The 25712-nt window shown below is 38.5% G+C and overlaps 2 protein-coding genes across 3 annotated transcripts in view; both read left to right on the top strand.

Moving 5' to 3' along the window:
* The window catches only part of DENND6A (DENN domain containing 6A), a 29615-nt gene extending 17212 nt beyond the window's left edge, over positions 1-12403 (top strand). The window contains exons 13-21 of one of the 2 annotated variants that reach the window (XR_006165974.1): positions 493-558; positions 653-717; positions 1333-1422; positions 4998-5051; positions 5146-5255; positions 5848-5950; positions 7459-7533; positions 8044-9222; positions 9925-12403. Coding sequence is in view for 1 of the 2 variants with exons in the window: in XM_042799644.1 (XP_042655578.1) it covers positions 493-558; positions 653-717; positions 1333-1422; positions 4998-5051; positions 5146-5255; positions 5848-5950; positions 7459-7533; positions 8044-8172 (692 nt within the window). In the remaining variant the exon portion in view is untranslated. The other variant, XM_042799644.1, reaches the window with a different exon arrangement.
* Positions 12404-12837: 434 nt separating this feature from the next.
* ARF4 (ADP ribosylation factor 4) lies at positions 12838-24769 on the top strand. The gene is made up of 6 exons (XM_042799542.1): positions 12838-13179; positions 19887-19967; positions 20475-20584; positions 21945-22016; positions 22539-22664; positions 23492-24769. Exons 1-6 carry the CDS (start codon positions 13113-13115, stop codon positions 23576-23578), a joined length of 543 nt encoding a protein of 180 aa, XP_042655476.1. The 5' UTR covers positions 12838-13112; the 3' UTR covers positions 23579-24769.
* The last annotated feature ends 943 nt before the right edge of the window (positions 24770-25712 follow it).

Here is a 25712-nt window from a genome sequence, read left to right as displayed (position 1 = left end):
AGAATTTAATTTTCTTTCAACACTTAATATATGGCTACTCTTTTAATTTCTTGTATACAGTTTTTATTTTGGCTAAGGTAGTAAAGATTTGTTCCTGAAAGCATTTACCCTAAGGGGAGCAGAGGAAGATGGAATAAAACTTGATGTTGATGAGTCATTCACTGATACATAGTCAGTATTTTTCTTTGGCTGCTTTGATTCAGATGGTCATCCTTTTGTCTTTATGACTTGGTTTTGTTGTGGGTTTTTTTCTTTTCAACAGGGAACCTGTATGAACTAAAAAGCTTGTATGCTGTTATTGATAGTTGACTGGATGTTTCTGGACCTACTTAGATGCTTGTCAGTGTTTATAATGGTTCTTACAATATTAGGTAGTCTTCTAAGTGAAAGTAGCCATTTCTAAGACTTACTGCAATTTATAGCACATCAACTGTAGTATCTAATAATAGAGAAAGGAGATTTCAAGTAAGGTGGCTTTAAATGTTTTTGCAGGTGAAGTTCCAAAGCAGGTGAAAGTGAAAAAACTGAAGAACCTAAAAACTTTGGACTCCAAACCTGGTAAGAAGTTGCTTCAGAGTTAAATTAGCAGTATTTTAATTTTAAAAAGCATACCACGTTTTTCCTTTGGCCATATGCTGCTTTTTTTCTGTAGGTGTTTATACCTCTTATAAACCATACTTGAACAAAGATGAAGAAATTGTTAAACAGTTACAAAAGGTAATACTGCAAGTCTCTTCTTAATGGGGATTATTTTCTGTACTGTGATACGGTGTTTTCATTTAATGCTGAGCTCTGTCTATTTAACTGAAGTTTGTCATTCTTTTGCCCCAGTTCATAACTGAATAGGTAAATACATACCTTTGTTGTTGAAGGGCTGCTGATTTGTTAGCAGTTTCTGTAATAACATGAATGGTAGAACTCAAGTAAGGCAGCCCAATGATTTAGAGAATTGCAGTGATGATCAGTTCATCTGGTTTGGGTTTTTCACCCTCTACCATCCCCCTCTAGTGTCTTTGGTCTAGTAATCTCCTGCATTAGGTATGTAAGAATCAGAGCTTTCAAGCTTTAACTGATTTGCACAAGTTTGTTTATAGAAGTTTCTCTTTCCTTTAATTGCTTTACATGAAAATAAAAAATTAGCAATTGAAGGGGTGAATATCTCTGCAAAAGGACTTGACTGTATTCTTTTCCTTTCATGGTTCAAGGTAGGGAAGGTTTTATGGCAAATTAATATAGAAACATTGGAATAAATATTCTTTAAAAAACCTCACAACTACTTACATATTTTGAAGTAACAGACTTATTGTGATATTTTATTTCTTTTTTTTTAAGGGTGTACAACAGAAACGTCCTACAGAAGCACAGAGTGTGATTCTTCGGCGATATTTTTTGGAATTGACAGAAAGTTTCATTATTCCATTAGTGAGTTCTTAGACTAATGGGCTTTTTACATCTGTAATACGGTGTAGTTCTTTTGGCATTAGCCTGACCAAGTTCAGTAACCAGCAGCATACCCCTGGGGTCAACACTGAGTCCAGTACCGTTCGTCATCTTCATTGGTGATCTGGATGATGGGGCAGTGTGTACCCTCAGCAAGTTTGCTGATGGTACAAAACCGGGAGGAGCAGCTGATACACCGGAGGGTCATGCTGCTGCTCAGAGGGACCTCGACAGGCTGGAGAAATGGGCTTAAGAAACCTCCTGCAGTTCAGCAAAGAGAAGGGCCAAGTCCTGCACCCAGGGAGGAATAAACCCAGTATGTACTAAAAGGCACTGGGCTGGAAGGCAGCTTTGCAGAAAAGCATCTGGGGGTCCTAATGGATGTGAAGTTGAACATCAGCCAGCTATATGCCCTCAAAGCAAAGAAGGCCAATGGTATCCTGGGCTGCATTAGGAGGGGATGCCAGCAGGTTGAGGGAGGTGATCCTTCCCCTCTATTCAGCACTGGTGAGGCCACACCTGGAGTATCATGTCCAGTTTTGGGTTCCCCAGTACCAGAGAGAGATGGAGATACTGGAGAGAGTCTAGTGAAGGGCCACTAGAGTCATTTGGGGATTGGAGCATCTTTCATATGAGGAAAGGCTGAAAGCACTGGGACTGTTTGGTCTAAGGAAGAGAAGGTTTGGGGGTGGGGGGGGATCTCATCAATGTATATAAACATATTTATATATGAAGGGAGGATATAAAGATGATGGATCCAGGCTCCTTTCAGTGGTGCCCAGTGACAGGACAAGAGGCAATGGGCACAAACTGAAACACAGGAGAATCTGTCAACTATCAGGAAACACTTTTTTACTGTGAGGATGACTGAGCACTGGCACAGTTAGGTTGACCAGAGAGGTTGTGGAGTCTCCATCCTTGAAGATACTAAAAAAACTGTCTGGGCATAGTCCTGGGCAGCCTTCAGGTATGGTTGAGCAGAGGGTAAAGGAGGGGAGTTGGACCAGATGACCTCCAGATGTTCTTTCCAACTGTTTTGTGATTCTGTGAATACTGTTTGAGCTACAAAAATTAACCATTAAGTGATGTCTCCTCTAAAATATTGTAGTCTTACAATTATTTGATTACAATATTTAGCATAAAAATTATGAAGGCCATAGCTTAATGTCAAAAATGAAACATTTATATACCTAGAAAAAAGGTTCAGCTCTCAAAAATGATTACTACTTTGTATGTGCTGCTAGGCAGCATTTTTGGATGTTTGCTTGCATTATACTGTGTAGCATTTATGCAAAGCGAAACTCTGTGTGTGGGTATTTTAACATGGAGTAAGAAGGAATTTTCTTTAATCCTTCCTCAACACTTGTCCACTGAAGTCTGTTTGGTTTTGTCTTGGTTTTTTTCCTTTTAAGTGTAAGGGTGTTGCCCTTGACCTTGAGAAATGTCAATATTGGAAAGGTAGAGTTGGAAAGTACTTTGTAATGAGAAGAGTTCTTTAAGCGTGTACTCTTGTAGCAAATTCCTATTTGCTATGATAGCTGAGGGGACACTATAAGGTAATATTTCTATTATCATGTGACAGATGAGCCAATTCAACTGGTAAATTAGACTGGCGTAATTTTTTCTCTTAAATATTTATTGTCTTCTAATGGTAGTGCTTTTCCATGCAAATCATTAAAGTTTAGAGAATTTTTCCCTTTTCCATATTTGTGCACTCACCGCTGTTACACTTGGTGTGAGAAACTGTATCTAGTACATCTTGGTTCCTTTCATGTCTTGTCCAGACAGAGCATTTCATGACTTGCCCTCTAGGCAATTCATTTACTTCTCTTACTCTTTTGCAGACTGACTTATCTCTGCAACTTCATTTTTATCTATATTCAATCTGACTTTCAAAGAACAATGTCTGTCTCCAAAGGTAGACTGTTTGGGGTTTGTTTTGATTTTTCTTTTTTTTTGTTCGTTGATTTTTTTGGAAGTTTTTGCCATTACCTGCAGTGGACAAATTTCAGCAATTGGACCTCCCTGGGCAGTTGTTTTATGATCTCAGAGCAGCTATTTCCTGAGATTACTGTAGTATTTATAGGATTTTCAAATATTTCACCTATGTCAAGCATAAATAAAAGTTACAAGAGACTTCTGAGAAAAAAGCAGTGTCTCTACTTAAATTCATAGCATCTACAACTAGCAAAAGGATTATTATGAAACTCAGCTTTACCTCTGTCTCATTTCCTGTCAAAAAACGTTAATGTCCAGCACCACGTAGCCGGGGCTACAGAATTTGCTTTCTGTTTTCTAATTCGTGCAGCAGGATAATGATAAATACGTTCTAATATGCTCTTACCTAGCATTTAAAGGTATGAAGTCCAAGAAATTATGGACTTCACCAACCCAAAAAGTTCAGTGTGAAGTTAGGTCGCTTCTCTGGGCAGGTGGTTAAAACTGGTAAGTGAAACCTCAGGCATTTTTACGTGGATGTTTATGTATCAGATGTCCCATTCTGAGCACTCTGAGCACTTTGTGGATGACCTGTACTTTTCAGCATTTTAGAGCATGCGTGATCAGGTTCAACTTCTGTTTGCAAGAATTGCGGCATCCCTAGCCACTTGTTTGTCTTTTGGTATTAATGATTAGAGGAGTGTTTTTCTCAAAATTTGTCTTTCCTGTTCTTTTGAGACAAGATGGACATGTAGGGCGAATCTAAAACCTTTCCCTGGCATTCTCCCCCCTTTTGCTCAAACTTTCACTTCAAGTGAGAAACTTAATATGTCTTCTGTCACATTTTAGTTTACAGGGTGAGATCACTCTTTATGTTCTCTGCCACAAGAAAAATATATGGGGAGGTCCTTTGTTTCTTCAAAAGACAGAACTAGACTTTTCATAATGTTATCAAAGCTGATGATGTTTAAGATAAAAATGTATGGCCACTTGTCTACAAACACTTTCAAAATGTATAGCAGCTTGTATTGATGTGCCTGTGTGAGCTGGCAAGGTAGAGCTGCCTTCTGTCATCAGACCTTAAGCTTCAGCAGTGGCCTTGCTGAGAAATGTCTCCACTACTCCTACATGAGACAGCACGGCTCTAGCTATGCCTTTGCCAAGCACTGACACTGCAGAGATGCCCACAGCTGTTACAGCATTTTGTAGGTTCTGTATTTAATGTTTGTATGAGGGACTCTGAAAATCAGTTGCAAATACTTGATACAGAGTGGGGTTACTGTCTGGAATCACGCATGAGATGAAGGTATCTGTGGGCTGTCACCAAAGAAAAGAGATTATTTGTTAGTGGCTAGAGTTTAGGAAATACAGATATAGGTATGTATATGTTTGCTTCATGTACTTCTTGAGTCTTGCTGACATAAAGTTCTGTAGTTGGGAAATACAAATGGTATTAGATAAGCTCCTTCTGCTCGCATGTGGTAAATATGCATAACCCCACCCTGTACTAATACTTAGAAGAGAAAATGCTGTGGTCACAAGTGATAAGTAAACATACACGTGGACTGTATATCTTTAATACTGGTTATGCAAACAACCGTTCTTTTTCCTTTCCATAGGAACGTTATGTGGCAAGCCTAATGCCTTTGCAAAAATGCATATCACCATGGAAGGTGAGGAAATATAATTCAGATGAGCTGGAAGTTGGTGATTAGAGAAAACAGTGTTCGTATGCTAATGATTTTTTTGTTGTTGTTGTTTCCATAGAGTCCACCACAGCTGAGGCAGTTTAGCCAAGATGACTTCATGAAGACACTGGAAAAAGCAGGACCACAGCTCACATCAGGTTTAAAAGGAGACTGGATAGGGCTTTACAGGTCACTTTTTTCATCAGCATAAAAAATTAAATAATGTAAATGAAGACAAATTAATAATATGAATGCTCGTTTCCTGAGCAGAATTAGCAGTGATTTGAATAAGACTTACTTTTAGAATATATGTTTCAATAGGAGTTGACAGTGCTTAGTGTACTTTACTCACTTAAACCATTCTCTGTAACCTGTTAAACACATTTTCATGAGATGCTACTAACACTACAGGTCTCTGTATGCCAGTATTTGTAGTTTTATTACTGGTTCTAATTTGATTTCTCCTTCCAATCAAACACAGAGATAAAAAGGGGGGTATTTCATACTGAGCCTTGCTTTTGTTCCTGACAAAATTACTAATATTTATTGGGTTTCAGACACCTTTTCTTTACTTTGTTTTCTTAATCTTTGTCTTGATTAATAGAAGCACCTATTATACTCCCATTCAGTACATAACATTTTTCTGAAAGTAAACAGAGAAAGGGTCCCAATATGTTCTTCAACCGAAAATATAATTACTTGACATTTGATGACACAGAAAACAGTGTTATCAAAATTGTAATTAAAATATAAAATGTAATTTGCTTTGGTGTTTTACCAGGCATTTCTTAAAATCACCGAACTTCGATGGTTGGTTTAGGAGCCGGCAGAAGGAAATGACACAGAAGTTGGAGGCCCTTCATTTAGAAGCACTCTGTAATGAGGTTAGAAAAATGTGTGCTTATGATTATATTTATCATCTTGTAATATAAATATATTCTCCCTCAAGTCAGTTTTACTCCTGCTGTTTTTATTGGTTGAACATAAAAATGTTCACAATTTTGTCAAGTCTGATCTATCAGAACATGATTTTGTTAAATAAGTACAAGCTAGAACTAACATAGCAAAAGAGAACAATATGAAATACAGTTCACTTTTTTATAACAACTGACATCATTTGTAAAATATATTTTTAGTACTTTTTTTGTTGTCTATTTTGAAATTGAATAACACACACACACAAAGAAGGCTTTTCCTCTTATTTGATGATGTTATTTCATTCACTTTCTTTCCTTGGCATTTAACTTGACAACAAAGTTTTAGTTGTGATACAGTTTGTAGCTTTGAAGGTATAATCTCAGTGAGTGCCGTAGAAAATTGACAACTCATTAGATGTGGATAGTAAATTAGCCTACAACTGATCCATAGTAATTGGAAGCTGAGAAGTGAAATCTATTTGTTGAAATATAGCAAAACATCACATAAACCATCTTATGTTTTAAGATCCATTTTTGACTTAAAAAGCTGAAGTGGGTATCAGTATAACCACTGTTACATGAGTCGGAACAACCAATAAAGGCATTGCAAGAGGAGAAGAGATTGTACAGCTAAAGAGGGAATAGGAAGAACAAAAAAAAAGTCAACACCACAGCTTTAAAACAAGCAAAAAAATTACACTGGGTATCTTAAAAAAGCCTTTGATTTTTATCCCTTGCTTTGTCAATTTCCAGACAGTACATGGTAGCAACCCAGATAGATTGTTCAAATAGAGCAGCCCAAATAATTTGCAGCGAAATAGCGAGGTCAGTTATATCACTTAGAATCTATGCAACTATATTTGACACTAACTTGTTGCAAAGAAAAGGAGCTGTGTCAAATTTAGTACTGATTCTGCTCCTTATTAGCTGCTTCTTCTGATCCAAGCATTAACATCTTTCTGTACATGAGCAAATGTCTTTAGTAGGTGAATAGGAAAGGGGAAGGGGAACACAACTTCCATAAGAAAATTTATTTAATGAGTATATGTTACTAGTTATTGACTATGTGATCTCCTTTAAAGCCCTAGAAACAAGTGCTGCCTGGCACTATTTTAATAGTTCATTGTGATGGCAGATCTGATTTGGTAAACATTCACTGCCTTTTTTGCGTTGTAGGTGCTATTTTTGAAACCAATCCTGTTTGGTGTGGTTTTTTGTTTTATTTTTGTTTGTTTGTATTTGTCTGTACTGTGTTTGTATGCTTGTTTCGTGTTATAGTAAGTCCTGGGAAAATATGCAAATAAAGCAGATTTTGCATTTCACCGTAGAGATAGTACGTGAGTAAAGTGAGTTTAGTAAATGGCATGAGAATAAGGAGAAGACCCATTCTAAACAATAGGTGTTAAATTAATACTACTTTTGAAAATCATATATTTTGCCATAAATATTTCAATGCTTAATTTTTATTATTTTAGAACTTGGTTTTCTGGAGTCAGAAGCATACTGAAGTAGAAACAGTGGATCTTGTCTTAAAGTTAAAGAATAAACTGGTAAGTAACTGAGTTGAACATGGCTCAAATTTGCATGACTTAACTAGATGAAAGTATTATATAGTTGTGTTTACAGGCACTTACATGAAAATATTTTTTAAGATATAGGTAGCTCAAGGAATCAATCATTCAGATTTTTAAAACAAAACCAGGTAATTTCAGCCATGACTGAGAAGTTAGCTAGCTTCCCAACATTGTCCAGCTATGTTGGAAGCATTGTGCTGATCTTTTTTTTTTTTAAAAAACTAGTTGCAACTTTGTGACCAATCTGAGTAGGAGCAAGGCTGAATCATCAGGGAAGAAGAAACCAAGCTCTCTTGTGATTACTGAAAGTCCAAATCAATGTTAGCTCATGCTGTTGTGTGGTTATTGGGGAAACTTGCTATTGTCCAAATTTGTACTCAGTCAGCAGATGAGGAATTAATTTTCCAGATTTGACATGTCACTTTGGTGTGTCTTAAGGTAAACTTGCATTTTTAGTAGAAATCACATTTCGCTGTACCTTTGCAGTTGCAGGCTGACAGAGAACATCTTCCAGTGAAAACTGACACTCTGCAAAAGCTGCAGACACACATCAATGATATAATACTTGCACTTCCAGATGACTTACAGGACATCTTGCTCAAATCTGGCACATGATTTCTACAGGGCTTTTTTTGCGCAGAAAACACAAGGGAAATGTAGGTTCACAGAAGACAGTGGCTTACCAAGTTTGGAACTCAGCTGTAAATAGTATATTAACACTACAAATGGACTGTACTAATAGTATAGCCCACTATACTATTTTCACTGTTTTTTTCCACTGAAATACCAATGCAACTAAAGGAATTCCTGTGTCTAACGGTATTTGAAATAAGTGCTCTTAAAGAATAACCTGTGGGCGTATGAAATATACCACAGCATAGGACCACAGTGCAGTGCTGGCATTGCAGAATGTTTTCCAATTGGTGCTGCTATACCCAGTCCTGTTAACTCAGGGGTAAGCAATATTGATCCTGTACTGTCCTGTTGATGTAGTATCTGATTACTTTTTTTGTCTTTTTGTTTTCATCTAGTGATCCATCCAACTGACCTGTTATGTGACTTGGTCAGAATTACATGCTAGTTGAGGTACTTTACTGGTAAATCATTGCTTTCAAAACTGTTTCAGGGACAGTTGAAATAATCAGATCAGTTCATAACTTCCTTTCTACTTAGCATCTTTCCAAACCGTATTAATTTAGCATCTTTAAAGAAGAGAAGGCAGCTGACAAAAATTTCTTGAAGAGAAGGCTCTTCCATTCAATGTCAGTTAATTAGGGTGCTCTTACTCATATGCCTTAAATATAAAGTAATCATATACTAACTGGTGGTTTTAAACTGCTGACATTCAGGATTTAAAGTGGATCACTAGTGTAAATGTAAGCATGCAGTATTCATCACGGGAAATAAACACAGTGGTGTTCTAATACGGATTTTTAAATCAGTGATTTCAGTAGAGTTAGCTGATACACAATCTGTTTCAGTTGGAAATCATAGCAGTTAGCTCCTGTTATAACTTTTTTTTCACTTTATATTTTTTTACCTATACCAGTAGGGTTTTTGAGGAGGTGATGGGGCTAGAAGGCGAAGATGTTGGCTTCAGCTGAAAAAAACCTATGGAAGGGTCAAACTGTGGCAAGAAAGGATTGTAGCATGAAATTATTCTCGGTATGTGCATATAGCAGACATGCATAAAGAGTAAATTCCTCCTGCATATTAAGCAACAAGAATGTGACGTTTATCTTGAACAAGTTTCAGTGGTATATAAGAACTTAGCTGTTCCACATGCAGTGTCGTACTTCGACCAGTTTCAAGTAGAATAAACTTAATTCTATAGTGTACGCACAGCATACACTTCTATATGACAAGTAGATCACAGTTCTAAAAAAACTCCTGCTTTTAAGTGCTTGGATAGAATTTTTAAAAACTTATGACATAATCCTACTATAAGAATATGCTTTTGTATGATAAATATTTCATACCATCTTAAAAAAAATGTCTTATTTAGATATAAAGTGTCACAATGGTATTTTTATGAAAATGTATTTTAATACTGTTCTGGTTTGTATACAATTACTCATGACCAAAAGCTTAATGTATCTATTATGTTACTTAAACTACACCACTTCAGCATTAATTTCTAACTTGCAAATTTTTTTTGCACACCCTGATGAATAGCATTTCTAATCCAGAAGTTACTAAGTGGCCATTTTTATACTACATCATTTTAAATATTTAACCTGGAACATTGTGTATTTTCTTGGAACCATGTAAACTGGTAACAACTATAACTATCACATGACTGCAAATAAGTATTTTTGTAAAAGAAAATAAAGGGTTTGATTTTTTTATTTATTTTTTCTTTGGAAGGTATGTGACTTAGATGATGGGTCTGGTTTGTTTGCTTCTCCCCTCTCCTATATAAGCAAAGCTGTTTGGCAGCTTGTAGAGGCTGCTGCGTAGTCTGACTTGTTGAAGCTGTACCCTTTAGGTGAGCAGAAGTGCCTGATGCAATGGAGTGGTGGTGTAGTTTGATCATGCATCATGATTGTAATATGATAGTGCTTCAGGATCCTCAGGGAAGCAAATAGCAGGGACTGGCTTCCAAGCAAAATTTATCCAATCTTCATTCTATTTGCTGTACACATCTGAGAGGCCTTTGAGTAACATGGAAGTTTCTCAGGGAAGTAGGCTGTGGGAAGTAGACTGCAAGCAGGAGTCTATTCAGGTTTTTTTAATGGAGTTGGTATTAGTTTAAATCCCTGAATAACCAGATGGTTAAACAAAATTGGAATATTGTTCAAAAGAAAGACAAAAAAGACAAGTTGTACTGGGTTGTTTGCTGTCTTCATCAGTGACTTGTAATGGTCTTAATGGTGGCTCAAGAGGACCTTAACCTATAGCTACAAGTCTAGGCAAAATGTAATCACTAAAACAGGAACAGTCTTTCCTCATTGCAGGTTTCTGAACTTGTCCCATCTCCCTGCAGTCCTTTTACACTGAGCATGCATATTTGGACTAGGGATGCTTCAACTATTTGTAGTGTTGCATCAGAGGAATTGTCATCTGCAGAAGGCAGTTGCCAGCTTGGTGAGCTGGAACTTTCCCACCCCTGTTTTTTGTTTTTCTTTTAACTCAGTGTGTTTAAAATACAGGAAAATAGCTTGTACTAACCCTCATTCATCTGAAGCTTGATCTCTAAAGGACAGTGCAGAAAAACTACTAAGTTGCACTAACTTTGCCTCAGTCTTCATCCGACTTTAAAAAAAAAAAATTTTTTTTTCTGTTAATTGTATATAAGTATGTACACACATGCATTGTGTGGACCAGGATGGGAAAAAGTCCCTAAGTGAAGGAGAGAATATCTGGGTGATTAGAAAGGGTCCTAAAAAGAGGTAGCAGCTGTTGAGTAAAGAAATGCAAAAGATAAAGCACCAACTGGGTCATCAGAAGATGTTAAGACTGCTTCAGTTAGTGTAACAGGAGAGTAAACTGGACATATATAAACTTTGGGACATCTCATGTGTCTTTTAACCAACATAAAAGTAATGCCAGGTATCAAAACACGAGATAAAGTGCAGTCAGATATGGTCAAGGTGCAACTAGTGTTTAAGTCTTAACATCTCTGACCTGAATAGAGGAGAATGAATCAAAAGTATGTTGTGAATAATAGTTATGTATGATTATACAGAGCAACCACTTACATGAATGTTGAAACACTAATGATTGACAAACATTTCTAAAGCAAATGTTAGATTCTACTCAGATAACGGAAATAAAGGGATCAATTAATGAATTTGCTATAGTAAGAAGATGCCAGCTTGGAGGTCTAGAAAGTAATTTATTTCAAAAAAGAGCCCTTCACATATTTTGTAGCACACTTATCCTCAGCTAAGTTCAGGGAAACTTAACTTTCCTGGCCAAAAAAAAGGTGTCGATACCAAGTGCTCTGAATAGGAAGTAGGTAAGTATTGGAAGCCTAGAACCAGAATCCTTAAAACTACTGGGAAATTGAAATCTAATAGTTGATCAGGATCATATTAACATCTTAAACACTAAATAGGTTAAGTTAAAATGTAACTTATTTGAAACTGAAATTGTATAAAAATAGAATTTTCAAACTTAAAGCAGATTTTTGATTCAGAAGACCATAATTTAAAACAAGTAGGACTTTCAATATGACATGTAAGAAGAGAACAGCTTAAGTTCAGACTCACTCACAGTAGCCTATTGTTCGGATCTGGTTCAGGATCGTCTCTTTATCAAGGCTATTAAAGATATTTTTCTTTAATGGAGCATAAGTAAATAGCTTCTGTTTGAAAAAAATGTTAGCTCTTGTGTACTCACATAGTTGCTAATTAGCATAGGTCCTGTGCTGTAACTCCCTTGAAAATTTGTAGGGCTTTTAATTGGACCAATGTGCCCTTGGGGTAGGGTGCTCAGTCACTTAAGCATTAAATGCAGCTCATCTTATGTTGTCTCAAACTCAGTTATCACCATCCTCTAGCCTTTTCACCGTACCTGTGGAGGAAGTTGTTACAGCTGGTTACGAAATCAAACCTTCGTTTCAAAAAAGGGGCATGTTCCCAATGAGCCATGGCTTGTTTCAGTTTTATTCCTGTATTACTTCCCTGTATGGCAGCTGGTTCCTGGCCCAGCAGCCATTCGCTGCTGTGCTGCCATGATCACGCTCAGGTCATAGACACAATGTAAGAAAAAGAGTCTGCAGTAATCAGTGTTCCTGGGCCAAAGAATTTTGTTTCTGTGGGTTGTTTGTTGTTTTGGGTTTTTTTGTTTGTTCGTTTGTTTTTTAATAAATGACCTAGCCCTGTTGCTACTGGGCTATACAGGCAGGCTCTCTGAGGGTTTGTTTTGCCCCGCACCCCCCCCCTCCTCCCCTGCTTTCAAGGCTCCTTCGGTCCTCGGGGCGGCGAGCCTGTTGGCCGTCATGGCGCAGCGGGAGCAGGGGTCGCAGTGAGGTGAATTACCGGGGCTGGGGGTAAGCCCGGGGCCCTCCGGCCCTACCGGGTGGTGCCGGGGAGTCTGGCCGCTGGCCCCGGGCCCGGCCTCCGCCGGCGGACTGCATTTCCCGGCGGGCGGCGCTCGGCCTCGCCCGGGAGCTGCGGCGGGCGGGGCGGCCGGCGCTCGCCTCCATCTCCCGGCATGCACCGGCGGCAGCCGGCAGGGCGGGCGAGCCGCGGGCCGGGCGCAGCGCCTGCCGGGAGGTGTAGTTCTCCGCCGCCGTTGGGCGCCCGGGCCGTGCAGCGCGGGGGGGAGGCGGCGACGCTGACGTGATTTTGTCCGCGTTGGAACCGGGGCGGCCGTGGCGAGCGTGACGTGGCAGAGAACGAGCGAGAGAGGTTCCCCGGTCACAGAGCAGCCGCCGCCGCCTGCGCCTTCTAAGTCGGCGCCTCCGGGTGAGCCCCGCAGCCTGCCTCCTCGCTCGCGGAGGGATCCGTGAGCGCAGATAGGCGCCGGGCCGCGCTCCCCCTCCCTCCCCGCCCGCCTGCTCGCCTCCCGCTGCCTGCGCCGCCGCCCAGCCCCGCGCCGGAGCCGCCATGGGCCTCACCATCTCCTCGCTCTTCTCACGCCTCTTCGGCAAGAAGCAGATGCGCATCCTCATGGGTAAGGGGCGGCAGCGGCACGCCGCCCGGCCGCGGCCCCCCTCTTTCCCGAAGCCGTGCCGCCGCAGCCGTTGCGCCCAACCCGGCCACGGCCGGCGCCAGGCCCGCCCGCCCGCTCCCTCACGGAGGCGGTGGGGGAGGGGAGGCCGGTGGGAGCGGGGCCGCGGGCTCCGGGCGGGGTGGGCCGTGCCCCGGCTCGGAGTGTAGGGGACGGGACATCTCCACCGCTTTTCCTTAGGGCTTGGGGGGGCGGGGGGTGTCGTTGGAAAGTGAAGGAGCGGAGGGGAGAGAAGGAGCGGTGGAGGAAGGGGGTGGGGATCGGGCTATGCCTGCCCTTCCTTTTTCTCCGCCGTGTTCGCGTTTTCTTGCCTCTTGTCCCCCCGCCCCAATCCCGCTGTCGGGGGTCGCGGCTGCGCGGGACACGGCGAGGCAGCGCCCCGCTTTCTCCGGGGTTGGCAGCGTCAGCCCCTGCTCCTCGCCACCTGCGTTTCCGCTTGCGTTGAGCCTGAGCGAAATGTAGAACAAAGATCAAATTGCAGTCGGTGAAGCCGGTGCCGGCCGGGGAGGCGAGGGACGTCTGCGCCCCGCTTTCGCCGGTGCCGAGGTGCTCCCGGCCTGGGGCCGCCGCTCCTGCCCCAGCAGCGTGGCTGTCCGAGCCTGGGGTGACAAAGCCGGGTGTGTTTCACACCAAGACCTTAAGAAATTGCCGTATAATGGCTGATTTTTGCTAACTATGGTGTCGGTGTCACCGACTCTTGTGAAAAGACGTTTCGGTGTAGTTTCTGTGCACTTTAATTTTCCTGTATCTCATGGATGAGACCATAAAACCCTGTAGGTTGCTCTTCCAGTGCTTGCTAAGTTTTCCTGTCTGACTGTAATTACTTATTTGGAATTAGACTGTGGTTCTTTTGACACAGACTGTGTAAGAGTTGAAGCCAGTAGTTCTTGATTCTCATTTCAAGATTATGGTTCAAAAGGTCAAAGCAAGCACACACTGAGTTTGGTATTTCCTCCTACACTTCAACTCCTGCCTGCCTTCTTCCACCCACCTACCCACCCCCGCAAGCTTTATGTACAAATGGATCTTAGCTCCTAAATTTTTACCAAATTCTGTTACCAAAGTGCATGAGACTTGGTTCATGCCCATTGACTGAAGCAGATTGTCCTAAGAAATTATATGAAGTGCTCATTTCAATATAGCCAGCAATGGGACTGGGTCCTAACTGTGCAATTTCCTGGCACACTACCCGTCCTTAACACTGCCTGGGTAGGCACAGCAAATACAGTAATGCAGGGGTTTTGTAATTATGATTTTCTGTGTTCTCCATACATTTTGTGATGACAGAGTTCTTTATTGCATGCGCAGTAATTTTTATTGTATATTCTCTGTTTGAAATTAGAGACTCTCATCCATTTCAAAATAACCTGAGTAATTTTTATCTTCAAGACAACTTAGTACATCTGTTGGTTTCAAGGAAGTGATTTGACTGTCTCCCTAGCAGCCAGACTCTTCATATGATTCTAGATGAATTAAGTAAAAATCTTCAGATGATACTGACTGTAGAATGAGGTAGTGTCTGTGGTATTTGTAGTTCTGTTGCATTCTGCAAAATAATGAAAACAGGAAAGCAATGTCTTACAGATCACAACAGCTTAGAACACTTTAGTTTCTTCATTGGTAGGTAATCTGTTCAAATTTAGGTTAGATATCAGTTAGGGAGCTGTACTTCCTAGCAATTGGTTTAAATGCATTTTTTTTTCTAATATTTTGATTTTAAGGCATTATATTAAAATACAGGACTGGATCAGAGCATGAGACTGAACCATCTTTGTTATGTAGTATAAGAGGGTAAAATCTTTGCCATGTTGTGATGTAAGTGCATCGTAGGACCTAAACTCAATGTTTGGAAGCAGAATATGTTGTATTGTATATGATCTAATTCATTTATATCTGTAGCATGGAAAAACAGCTTTTGATAGCATTCTGTGTTATGTATCACCACTTTAAGGGATGTCTGAATGAATACTGGGGCTGAATTAAACTTTTCCTCGAGGTGATAATTTTCAGTTTATGGATTGAAATGAGCTGTACAAGGCTAGGCATTTCAGTTTTTGCATGTAGTATACCAGTGAAGTATATTTATGGAGTAAGGTGTTTATGGCAAAATATTTTGGGGAAAAATATCATGTGGGTGAGTTGATCATGAACAGATGATTATAATTCAGACTTCCCTTTCTTCTGTTTCTGCAGAATTCAAGATAAAGTAGAATTAATTTAGCTCTTAAGACAGACTTTTTGTTCTGGAGTTCTGCAGAATTTGAATATTTCTCATCAGGTACTATGAGCAAGAGCAAACTTCACACACTATCTTTTATATGCTCAAACTACATTTATGATAAAAGGTGCACATTTAATGGTATATTCTTACTGAAATTTTATTTAAAAATAAATTCACTTGTATTAAGTATTTTTCAGACAAATTAGGTTAACATTCTGAGGAAATGCATGTAAAAAAATTCTGCATCTTCTTTGTAGATGGAAGTAACATGAGGAAAAAGAAACAACTGTAGGATAGAATTGGATGACTTAAAGTTAGACTAGGCAACTGCGGCATTAGAGTATCAAACCTAAGTCCTAACACTACATGTACCTGTCTGTAAAACTCTCCACAAACAGTCTCTTGTGATTAAAAAAGTAATTGATTCATTGTACACCCTTCAGTATCATAATTTAGTGTTCTGTGTCTTGGTGTAGTTGTGCAAGTGTTAACTGAGATAATAGCTATTCAGGAGCTTTGAATACGAAGGTAATTACTAAATAGATTGCGGAAAAAAATTGTCACATTCTTTGGGAATTGTGTTACCATACAGCACAAAACCACTTAGCTGGTTTTTATTTGTTTTGCTTTGTTTTGCTTTTAAACCACTGTTCGTTTACATGCTGTTGTGTTTTTTTTTTATCTGTGTGTTTTCTTGAGAAAACTGTATTGAGAATCGCCCCTTCGTGTCCCCCAAAGACTTACCCAATTGAAACGAAACCTGGAAGAGGACTAGTCTGTAAAGGATAAAAAAAAAAAAAAAAAAAGGGTTTGAGGGAACTGGTATAAAGGTAAAAGAAAAATGAGGGAATACTGTAACAAAGTGAAATTCATTAATTTTCGTTTTTTAAACTGGCTTTTGATTGTAACATGGATGTCATGAATCAGTTAAATACAGTAGGAGGTTTTTGTTTTTTTTTTTTTTTTTCCTTTCACTGATTATGGGCAACACTCATTTTGGAAGCAGCAACACAAGGTATTCTGTAGTAAACTTTGGAAATCTCAATCTGACAACCAAAATCTGTTGGTCTTGATGGGGGTTCCATTTAAGAAGTCAATTCTCACTTTTTCTGCATCTGTAGTTTATATGAATTTCTGTGCTGTGCTAACTGAGGCAGCTTGGTATTCAGCCACCAGTGATTGAAGTAGAGAATTGGTAAACGAAGAATGTGGTGTGGCCACAGGGATGGTGTTCCCAGGGACAAACCAACTACAAATGTGAGGTGTAGAAACATGGTTGACAGGCTGTGCATAAAACACTCGAGGAGTAAAGGGCTTAGAACCACAGTGGTTTTAACAGCAACTGAAAGCATTGTAAATATTTTTTTCTCCAGCTAGAGGAAGAGGATGTTTGACTCAGTTTAAAGATAAATGGTTGCAAGTGCAAGTCTGTGCTTCCCATTTTTACTTTATTCTTAGTGCTTTGTGGTACAACTGCTGAATGTCATACCCTACATTGACATTTTTACACCTTGGGCTCTGGTGGAAACAGAGTGAAAATGTAGAGTTGGCAATTGATATTATTTGAGGATTTAAGACTTAGGTTTTAATCTTGATAATTAAATCAACTTAAAACTTTATGACATGGAAATCTCTCGTTGGTGTGCACTGAGTGTTCCAGTGCAAATGTAAAAGTGTTTATTCTTGGACTACGAAAAGCAATAGTTAGTTACACTTCCTAGTGGCTTAAAAGATTGAATATGATTCACTGCTCTGAAATTTCTTGTTCTAAAAAGGGTGGTAAATGGCAAATTGGAGTAAAAGGCAATGCTTTTGATCTTAATTGCTTGTTTGGACCTCATAACGTTTGCAATTTGGCTAAAAGTGGCAGTTTCTGCAAATCAGGTCATGGTCATTTGCAGAAGTTGCCTTCCTTCGGTTAAAAGCTGGTGTCTCAAACGTGGAGTCAGAAGAAGAAAACACCTATCCATACCTCAGAACCTGCCTCAGTGCAAAGTCCAACAGCTTAATTAGAATTGTGGGTAAGAGTGGATTTAAGCAAAGTCTCTGGGCTTTGCACTTACATACCTAATGTAGCTTTTTGCCAGCGCCACTGAGGTGTTGGTGGGTCCTGGTACAACAGTAGAGAACTGGGGCAGTAAGTCCTTACATTTAAAATAAATAGGTCAAAATTCTTGACTAGTTTCTAATTTCTTAACTCTGAGTCATATCTTCAAATGGTTCTCAATACGCTGTGTATATTCTTTGACATGAGATTAGCTTCTCTTTGCCGTTATCTGTATCTTTGGTATAACCCTTAAATACACTAAAACCATTTGTGTAGATAATGCCATCTTTCCTTTGGTGCTAATTTTAACAAATCTTGTCAGTGTTTGTTGTACTGATAACTATTTGGGGTTTTTTTTTGTGTAGGGGGGGTGGGAGAAGGGTTTGTGAGTATGTATAGCTTTAATTGGTGATTCACTAAATGATCTTAATTTACTGGAAAATTATCACATATATATCATGTACATGCATTATGTTTTCTTGTGAAGATCTAGGCATCCTATAAATGCTGACTTGAAGTTGAGCTATGTGAGAATAGCGTTGGGTTTCAATTATCGTGCTATTAAAAACATTGTTTTTTCAGCATAGTTGGAGTATTTGAAGGTTTCAGAGTTCATTTAAAGGGTTTTCTAAGGCTACCTGACACTTCATGGGTGTAGGAAAATGCTAACATTTACAAGTTTCATGACTTGCAAGCTCTTGTGAAACTTCTGCTGCAGCAAGTCTTTTTTTGCTCATGCTTGTGTGTGGTTCTAAAAGAGACCAACGCTTAGACATGAGCAAACTTAAAACTGTTAAGTTGTAATTTGGGCATTTTGGGAGTTTATTACCCCTCAAGGAGCTTTGGTTTTGATGGTATACTCCCCTTTCCCCCTTCCCCCCCCCCCCCTTTTTTTTTTTACAACATAAACAATTAGAACAACTTTTAACACAGTGAGAAAACCAGAGAAACTGCATTGGAACGTATAATCCTGTTCACAGTATCAGAATATAGGACAATTATAGATAGGTTTTTTAATCAGTTTGCTCTAACAGCAGTTTGTGTTTCGAGGAGGAGGCTTTCTAAGAGTTTGGTTTCATTCTGAATAAGTAGGTAATTTCAAATTCCATTTTATTGCAATGTTAAGGAAACAGTTATTAATAGTCAAGTCATCAAACCACATAAAGCTTAATATATCTCAGTCACCAAGTAGGAAGTTAACTTGGAATACAGGGATGGTAACAAACAAAGATCGCATTTGGTTTCTTGTGCAAGTATAATTTAATTAATTATTTGATGGGGGTTTTATTTTTGTTTAGGCAAGATTTTATTGACTATTTTAAGTTTCACAAATAGACATTTTATTCAAACTGTTGCTGTGGTGTTTAGCACCTACAGTTTATTTTAGATGCTAATATGCTAGGCATTGAATTCTAATGTAAAGAATTTTGAGTTGTTCTTTTGTCTTCTGAAATGCCTAACAGTAAGTAGTTGCACAGTTTTAGACAGTGTATACCTGCAATGTTGGTAATGCTTCTCAAAAAACGTCTCTGAGGCTCCAGTCTTGGTGTTTTGTGTTTTGTTTGGTTTTGGGTTTGTTTGTTTGTTTTTAAAAGGATCACATATTTACCACATAGCTTACATTGAAAAACAGCAAGCTTGAGTTTTGTTGTAGAAACAGAAGAGGAAATTTCAGTGCAGAAAGTCCTGTGTAAAGATCAGAAGTGGAGACTCGTAGTAACAGCGTTCTAGTGGATCTCAATTAACAGATGTGATACCCTGAAGAAGAGTTAAAACCCTTTGGGTATATGCAGAGAGATGACAGAAGTCTCCTAATGCATGTGTTTTTGTCAGTGCAAAAGAGATGTTTTAGCAGAGGGACAGGAAACTGGAATGGAGACTGAAGTGTGTTCCACTGATAGTGCCAACTCCTTTTGGTTCAGGTACATGTGAAACTGGCCTCAGCTGAATGTTGAGTAATTGAGACCTTCCCGAACTTGAAGTAAGCATGTGATCAGTTAGAATGTATGTGCTGCCTGTAGATTGTTGCTAGGCATTTAAAACCATCCTAACTTACACAGAAGAAACTTTCAAAGAGAATGCTAAAACTTAATTCAGTAACACAAATACGAAGGAAGATGGCTAGAAACTTGTGAGCCCGTAGGCTGTGGATGGAAGTCTATTATTGAGCTTCTTTTCTGCATTGCTTGTTCTCTCTCTCAGTGCTGGGTAAAGGAGATGGGGAGAAACATACAACAGTGTGTTAACAGTGACTTAAGAGTGTTTAAAAAGTGTTTCTTCTTGGGAAAATACCCTAATGCTTTGCATGTAAAATGTTTTATTTTTAAATTAGCAAGTTGTAGTTCATATTGTAAATTAAATCAAATTTTCTGTTCATTCTAGTTGGTTTGGATGCTGCTGGTAAGACAACTATTCTGTATAAACTGAAACTAGGAGAAATTGTCACCACAATTCCCACTATTGGTAAGATAACTAATTCTCATGTCTTCGTTCCTGTTACTCTAAATTTGTGTTGTAGAGATGGGCTTCTGAAAAATGTAGCTGTTTGCTGTTAGAGTAAGAATCAAGACAAACATGGGCTTTCTGGTACTGCCACAACATAACTGTGTCAGACCAAAGATACATCTAGACTGGAATCCTGTGTCTGACAGTGGGCAGTAGCAGATGGTCAGGAGTATAGGAAGCAATTAAGTAGCAGTACTTCCCCCAGACACCATGAGCCTCTAGCAGTTTGTGACTGAAAGCTTTGCTGAACCAGAGGTCGTGTACTTGGGTTTAAGTTATTATTTTTTTTTTTTCCCCTTTCAGTCAATTTTCTTCTTGATCTAGCAATTCAATTCTGATAATGCATGTTATAGGTATATATTTGGGAGAAGTGTAGCTTGGGAAGTAGCTATTTTGAACATGGTTAGAATTACATATGAACACTAACATTAACTGTTTCTAATTATTTAACTCTTTTATTTTTAGGTTTTAATGTGGAAACAGTAGAATATAAAAACATTTGTTTCACAGTTTGGGATGTTGGTGGTCAAGATAAAATTAGACCTCTTTGGAGGCATTATTTCCAAAACACACAGGTAAGAGTTCTGAGATGGTAGTAGTTAAAGATCTGCTTCATTAAGTCTCAGTACGTTCTGTAGAGTATATATGGAAAGTTTTCTTCTGTCCCTTCCTTTCAGAAAGGCTCCTTACTACTTCCTGCGAGTTCTGAGGGATATCCAGATTTTATTCTAGCTGAAGGTAGTTTGTTACCCTGAAGGCATCAAGTCTAGTCATGAGTGTAGTCAGGCAAAGATTAAATCCTTCAGGATCTACCAGTGTTCTGTAAGGTGCCAGAGCAGCTGGTTTGTTTGTGAGGAACTCTTTGGCTTTCCTGTATCCATGCTTCGATCTGTTTGCACTGGCGTTGGCTTACACATAAAAACCATTATTGTTTAAACACCCTTCCACACACTTTTTTAATAATCATCCTTAAAATATACAGCTTTTACTGTGCTATATCAGTGTATTTAGTACGCTGATTATCTGAAAATATTGTAAAAGAACTTGTTATCGATTGATTGGAAAACTGTCAGCCTCATATTAATGTGACTGCTGTCATTTTTGGTGACACAAACGTGATTCTTTCCTTTTGGTTCACAAGTAGTAAGCTAAGTTGCTTATTAGTATCAGGAAACTTTGGCAGTGGTGGTTCATTGGTTTGTTTGGTTTTTTTTTTTTTTTGCTGTGTTGAATATAGAATTGTTTCCAAGAAACTTCTGTGCACTGTCATGTATGTGATTGGTGCAAAAAAATGGAGAAGTCTGGATTGACAAAGCGGAGCTAGCAGAGTACTGTTGTGAATAGGATAATACTTAATTTCAGTTCCTTATTCAACCCTGATACTAAATATTTTTAAAAGACACTTCTATTTTCTTAAAGAGAATGACAAAATTAAGTTTTTTTAGACTGAAATTTTAAGACTAAATACTGTGTACGGAGGACACTTGAATAACAGAGATGCCATTAGAAATACTGTTTAGTACAAACTTTTTTAAACAAAAACAGGCCTTACTTTAAGGTTGTGGGTTTTTTCAGTGAAACAGGAGGTAGTGAGGCACTTGCGATTTTCTTCCTTCAATTAATGTAATAACAGTGGGTGAAAACGGAGTGGGGAGAGACTTTGCTGGTGTTTTTCTCCCACAACTAATGAATCCCAAACTAATCTGCAAACCAGCTTTTAACTATTTTAATTTAAAAGGCCTAGCTTTATTTTGCAGTTGAAACTTATTACGTAGTTTTTCAGACATACATATTGTGTTGTTTAAACAGAAATTTCTGTCAAATTTACTTACCTAAGAGAGAGGACGATAACAGTTTTCAGTATGAGGTTTTTTGGATTTTAAAATAGTACTACATGTTTACATTGGTTTTTCAAAACTGCTTGTTTTCCTGCAGGGCCTCATTTTTGTGGTAGACAGCAATGACAGAGAGAGAATCCAGGAAGCAGCAGAAGAGCTGCAGAAAATGGTAAATATCAATACTTCTGAAATATAAATGTCATACTTTGTCATAATTCTGTATATTTGTCAGCTTCCCTAAGACATTTAGGATTTTCAAATTTTAGGGAGTTTGTACAGTGTGTGTTTTACTCATCTGGTAATTCTGGGTCACATAGTGCATTGAATTGTAACTACAACTCTATACAGAGCTTTAGCTTGAGAACTACTAATGTATCTGAGCCTTTCTTTCCTTCATAAAACTTTCATAGAAATGTAGCAGATAATTTTGGAAAAACAAATTGGTGCTAAGAATTTCAGCAGCAAAGTGCCAGTAAATTTAAACTGCCTATTGAAGACTATTTCCTTACTAGTAGGAGCAGGTCTGTTGGTTACTAGTTAAATTTCACTCGGTGCTTATTAGTGACTTCAGGATCAAGAATTAAATGCTTACAACCCTTAAATCAGAATTTAGGGGTTTTTTAGTGCTTGTTGAAGTAATTGAAGTACTTAAGTGAGCTCATTTAATAACATGACCATTTTTTTCTGTTAGCTTCAGGAGGATGAGCTGCGAGATGCAGTGCTGCTTCTGTTTGCAAACAAACAAGATCTGCCAAATGCCATGGCAATCAGTGAAATGACAGATAAACTAGGTCTTCAGTCTCTGCGTAACAGAACTGTAAGTGCTAAACTTCCTGGTTGCTGAACTCTTGCCTTCCTTTATTATGTATCATAAATGTAGGTTTTACTTTAAAGGAAGGGGAAGCTTTCACCTTTTTCTGTAGAAAGATGCATATACCTGCTATTAAACTCTGTAGCGCATAGTTTAAGGTCCTTGTTCAAAATAAGTGATTTAGAAGTATTATCCAGTGTGGTCAGGTGTTGCAGGTGTTTCATCTCTCACCTTTCCTAGAAAAATACAAATATTCCAGTCTGCCACTGAAACATAACTGTCAAATGTATTTGACAAAGTATGTGGTGGGCTTTTCTGTTTTCTCAGTATTTGTATTCTGCATTCCCACCACTGCAAAGATGGGAGGAAATACCCTAAATCGTTAGATTACATCTGCACAAGCCTTTGAGACATAGGGTTGCTTCACATAAACAATCCAGCCTTCTGTAAAAATCGCTTAATGTCTGTATGTTGACACACTAAGATGTATCCATAGAAGATGTTATAGAGGTCTGTTAATTTAGATAATTCCATGTCTATTTCTTGAAGAGCAGTCTTTCAAAAACAAGCTCGTTTTCAGCATACAAATACAGAACTTGGGTTTGGTTTATTTCTTGATTCCCTAACCAGTGTTCTACCATTTCGTGGCCAACAATGAGTTTCTGGATAATGTCTGAACCTTCATATACTACTTTATATAGACTTTAAAAAATACTGTCTGTTTAGTATTGACTCTACTTATGGCACAAAGCAGTGTTCAAAGAACACTGATAACTTCGTTAGCACTTTGTCAGTATTTAAAATTAATTTTTGTTTGTTTTCTACATTAACAGTGGTATGTCCAGGCTACCTGTGCTACACAAGGAACTGGTCTGTATGAGGGACTTGACTGGCTGTCAAATGAACTCTCAAAACGCTAACTCAAACTGGATGACTCTTTCACCAGGGACATGTTTGATATAAGTGGTCTAGGCTTGTTACAACAAAATTAGTTTGCATCTTGGTTATTACAGTATCTGGAACTGATATTTGGGCAGGATATTACAGCGTTTCAACTTATTTTGTTGCCAATTATTGTTTACCGAGCTACATGTTGCAAAGGTAGCAATATGCTTGGGTAAAAATCTCCTTAACTTGGAAAAAGTGTATCTTCTGATTTTATTCCCCTTGTTAGCCTAAATGCCTGAATATAGTTATTGTGACATCTTAAAGATCTGTTTTGAATACTCTTTTGAGCCCCAATAAATTAATGTTTTAATTTTTTTTTCTCCCTGCTACTTTTAGTTTACTGATGCCCTGTTTCATTCCTCAGACAGTCTGCTGATTTAAAAATGTAGCATTCCGTATGTATTTATTTCTCTCCCTTGCCAAAAAGAACTCCTAATACTGCTTGTTCCAGCCAAGGAAATGCTCTAAAACACTATACAAATCTACTGCACTGAGGAACATTTTATTAATCCTTGGGTTCTGTCAGCCCAACTTGCCTTTGTGTGAATTGGATTTGATGGGTAGAATAGTTCTGTGCTGGTTGCGAAGAGCTCATGTTGAGGTTGTTTTTAATATTCAGCAGATTGTCTTCCTTTATATTGTATCTTTTTTTTATGTTGCATGTTGCTTTTTGGTATCAGCCTGACTATTTTTGCCCAGTGTATAATAGTTCCGCTGAAGTTTTACTGTTTGTTGGTGAACATATCTTCATAAAGAAATTTTGGAAAATTCATCAAACTCAATGGATTAGTTTCTTCATAACCCACTTGGAATTATTCCTAATAAAATGATAAAATGTATGGTTCTGTGTATGCTCTTCTTGATTCCTGAAATAGTTTAACTGCAAGTTATCACTTAATCTTTTTCCATATACTGAGCTTTCCTGCAGCTTGAATGTGAACGTCAGTCTTAGATTTTCACTTATTTGGAGCTGTGTAGAGCGGGACATGGAAGGTGGGCAACAAAGTTGTATACAGTGTAGTAGAGTAGCTGTTATCAAGGCTTAGATAATTCTGTAAGGTCTTTTGAAGTTGTAAATCTAAAATTCCTTTTTAAGATGTCCAAATATGAAAATACTAACAGTTATTAAAATTGCAATAAAACAAATAGAAGCTGCCTGAAAATTATGCATGGCTGTTTTGTAGTTGTATCTACAGTTAAAAACCCACATGGGTTCCAGCAGGATAATCAGAAATTCTGTTGGTGGCTAGCTGGGAAGCTAAGTTGAACACTTGTAAGAGGGATATAGTCAGTATTATATTAATGGTGATAGTCATTCCAAAAAATCAGCTCTATACAACTGCTGCTGTCTGCTCTCATATTTCTGCCACCTTGTACCTCTGTAGTTCAAAAGACTTAAATTAACTTGATTTTTGAGGCTGCTACTAATGGGTATTTTAAAATCTATTTTTTTATTGCCCATCTGCTGTATGGATGGAAGTATGGTTCAATCCTCTAACTGAAGTATTCTATTGGTTGTATGTCTTCAGGAACCCAAAGCATGATTTCATTGCAGTTGCAGGATAAGCTCCTCTCTTACTTTTAGCCCAGGTCTTGTTATCCTTGATACAAGAAATCCCAGTGACAAGGTCTGGTAAAAAGCTAGTTGACATGAAGAGCACCTTCCAGGGCACTTCGGCTGTAACAGAGGTTTAAGTTTCTAGGAAGTGCTGTTACTGTGAAAACAACCAACCAGAGAAAATTCCAAAGCTTTTGATTATGGTCATTAACTGTCTTCAATATGTAACAGAAACCCAGGAGACAGCGTAAGGTGAGTAGGGTTTTGCCTGCACCTTTAATGAGTTGCTGATTACTTATTAACTGAAGTTGATATATTCATGCATTGGATCAGAAGCTGCTAATATGCATATTTCTAGCAATGCAGTTCCTTGAAATAAAGCTTAAAAGGAACATCTTGTTCAGAAGAGGTGGCTTGTCCGTGATATGGGTTGTGCTTGTAAGTGAGACAATGCTTGTGACAAATGAAATGTCATCTCCTCTTCCAAGGAGGAAGCTAGAGGTAGACTCTAAATAAAAAAGTAGATACTTAGAAACAAATTAGGCCTG

Source organism: Tyto alba, unplaced genomic scaffold (genome assembly GCF_018691265.1).
Source record: "Tyto alba isolate M040663 unplaced genomic scaffold, T.alba_DEE_v4.0 Super-Scaffold_3, whole genome shotgun sequence".
NCBI classification, from domain to species: Eukaryota; Metazoa; Chordata; class Aves; order Strigiformes; family Tytonidae; genus Tyto; species Tyto alba.
This window is presented reverse-complemented; position numbering and strand designations above follow the sequence as displayed.

Coding starts and splice junctions, on each gene's coding strand:
- ARF4 (XM_042799542.1), top strand. CDS start 13,113: ATGGGCCTCACCATCTCCTCGCTCTTCTCACGCCTCTTCGGCAAGAAG. Junction 13,180..19,886: donor GCAGATGCGCATCCTCATGG/GTAAGGGGCGGC, acceptor TGTTCATTCTAG/TTGGTTTGGATGCTGCTGGT. Junction 22,017..22,538: donor CAGAAGAGCTGCAGAAAATG/GTAAATATCAAT, acceptor TTTTTCTGTTAG/CTTCAGGAGGATGAGCTGCG.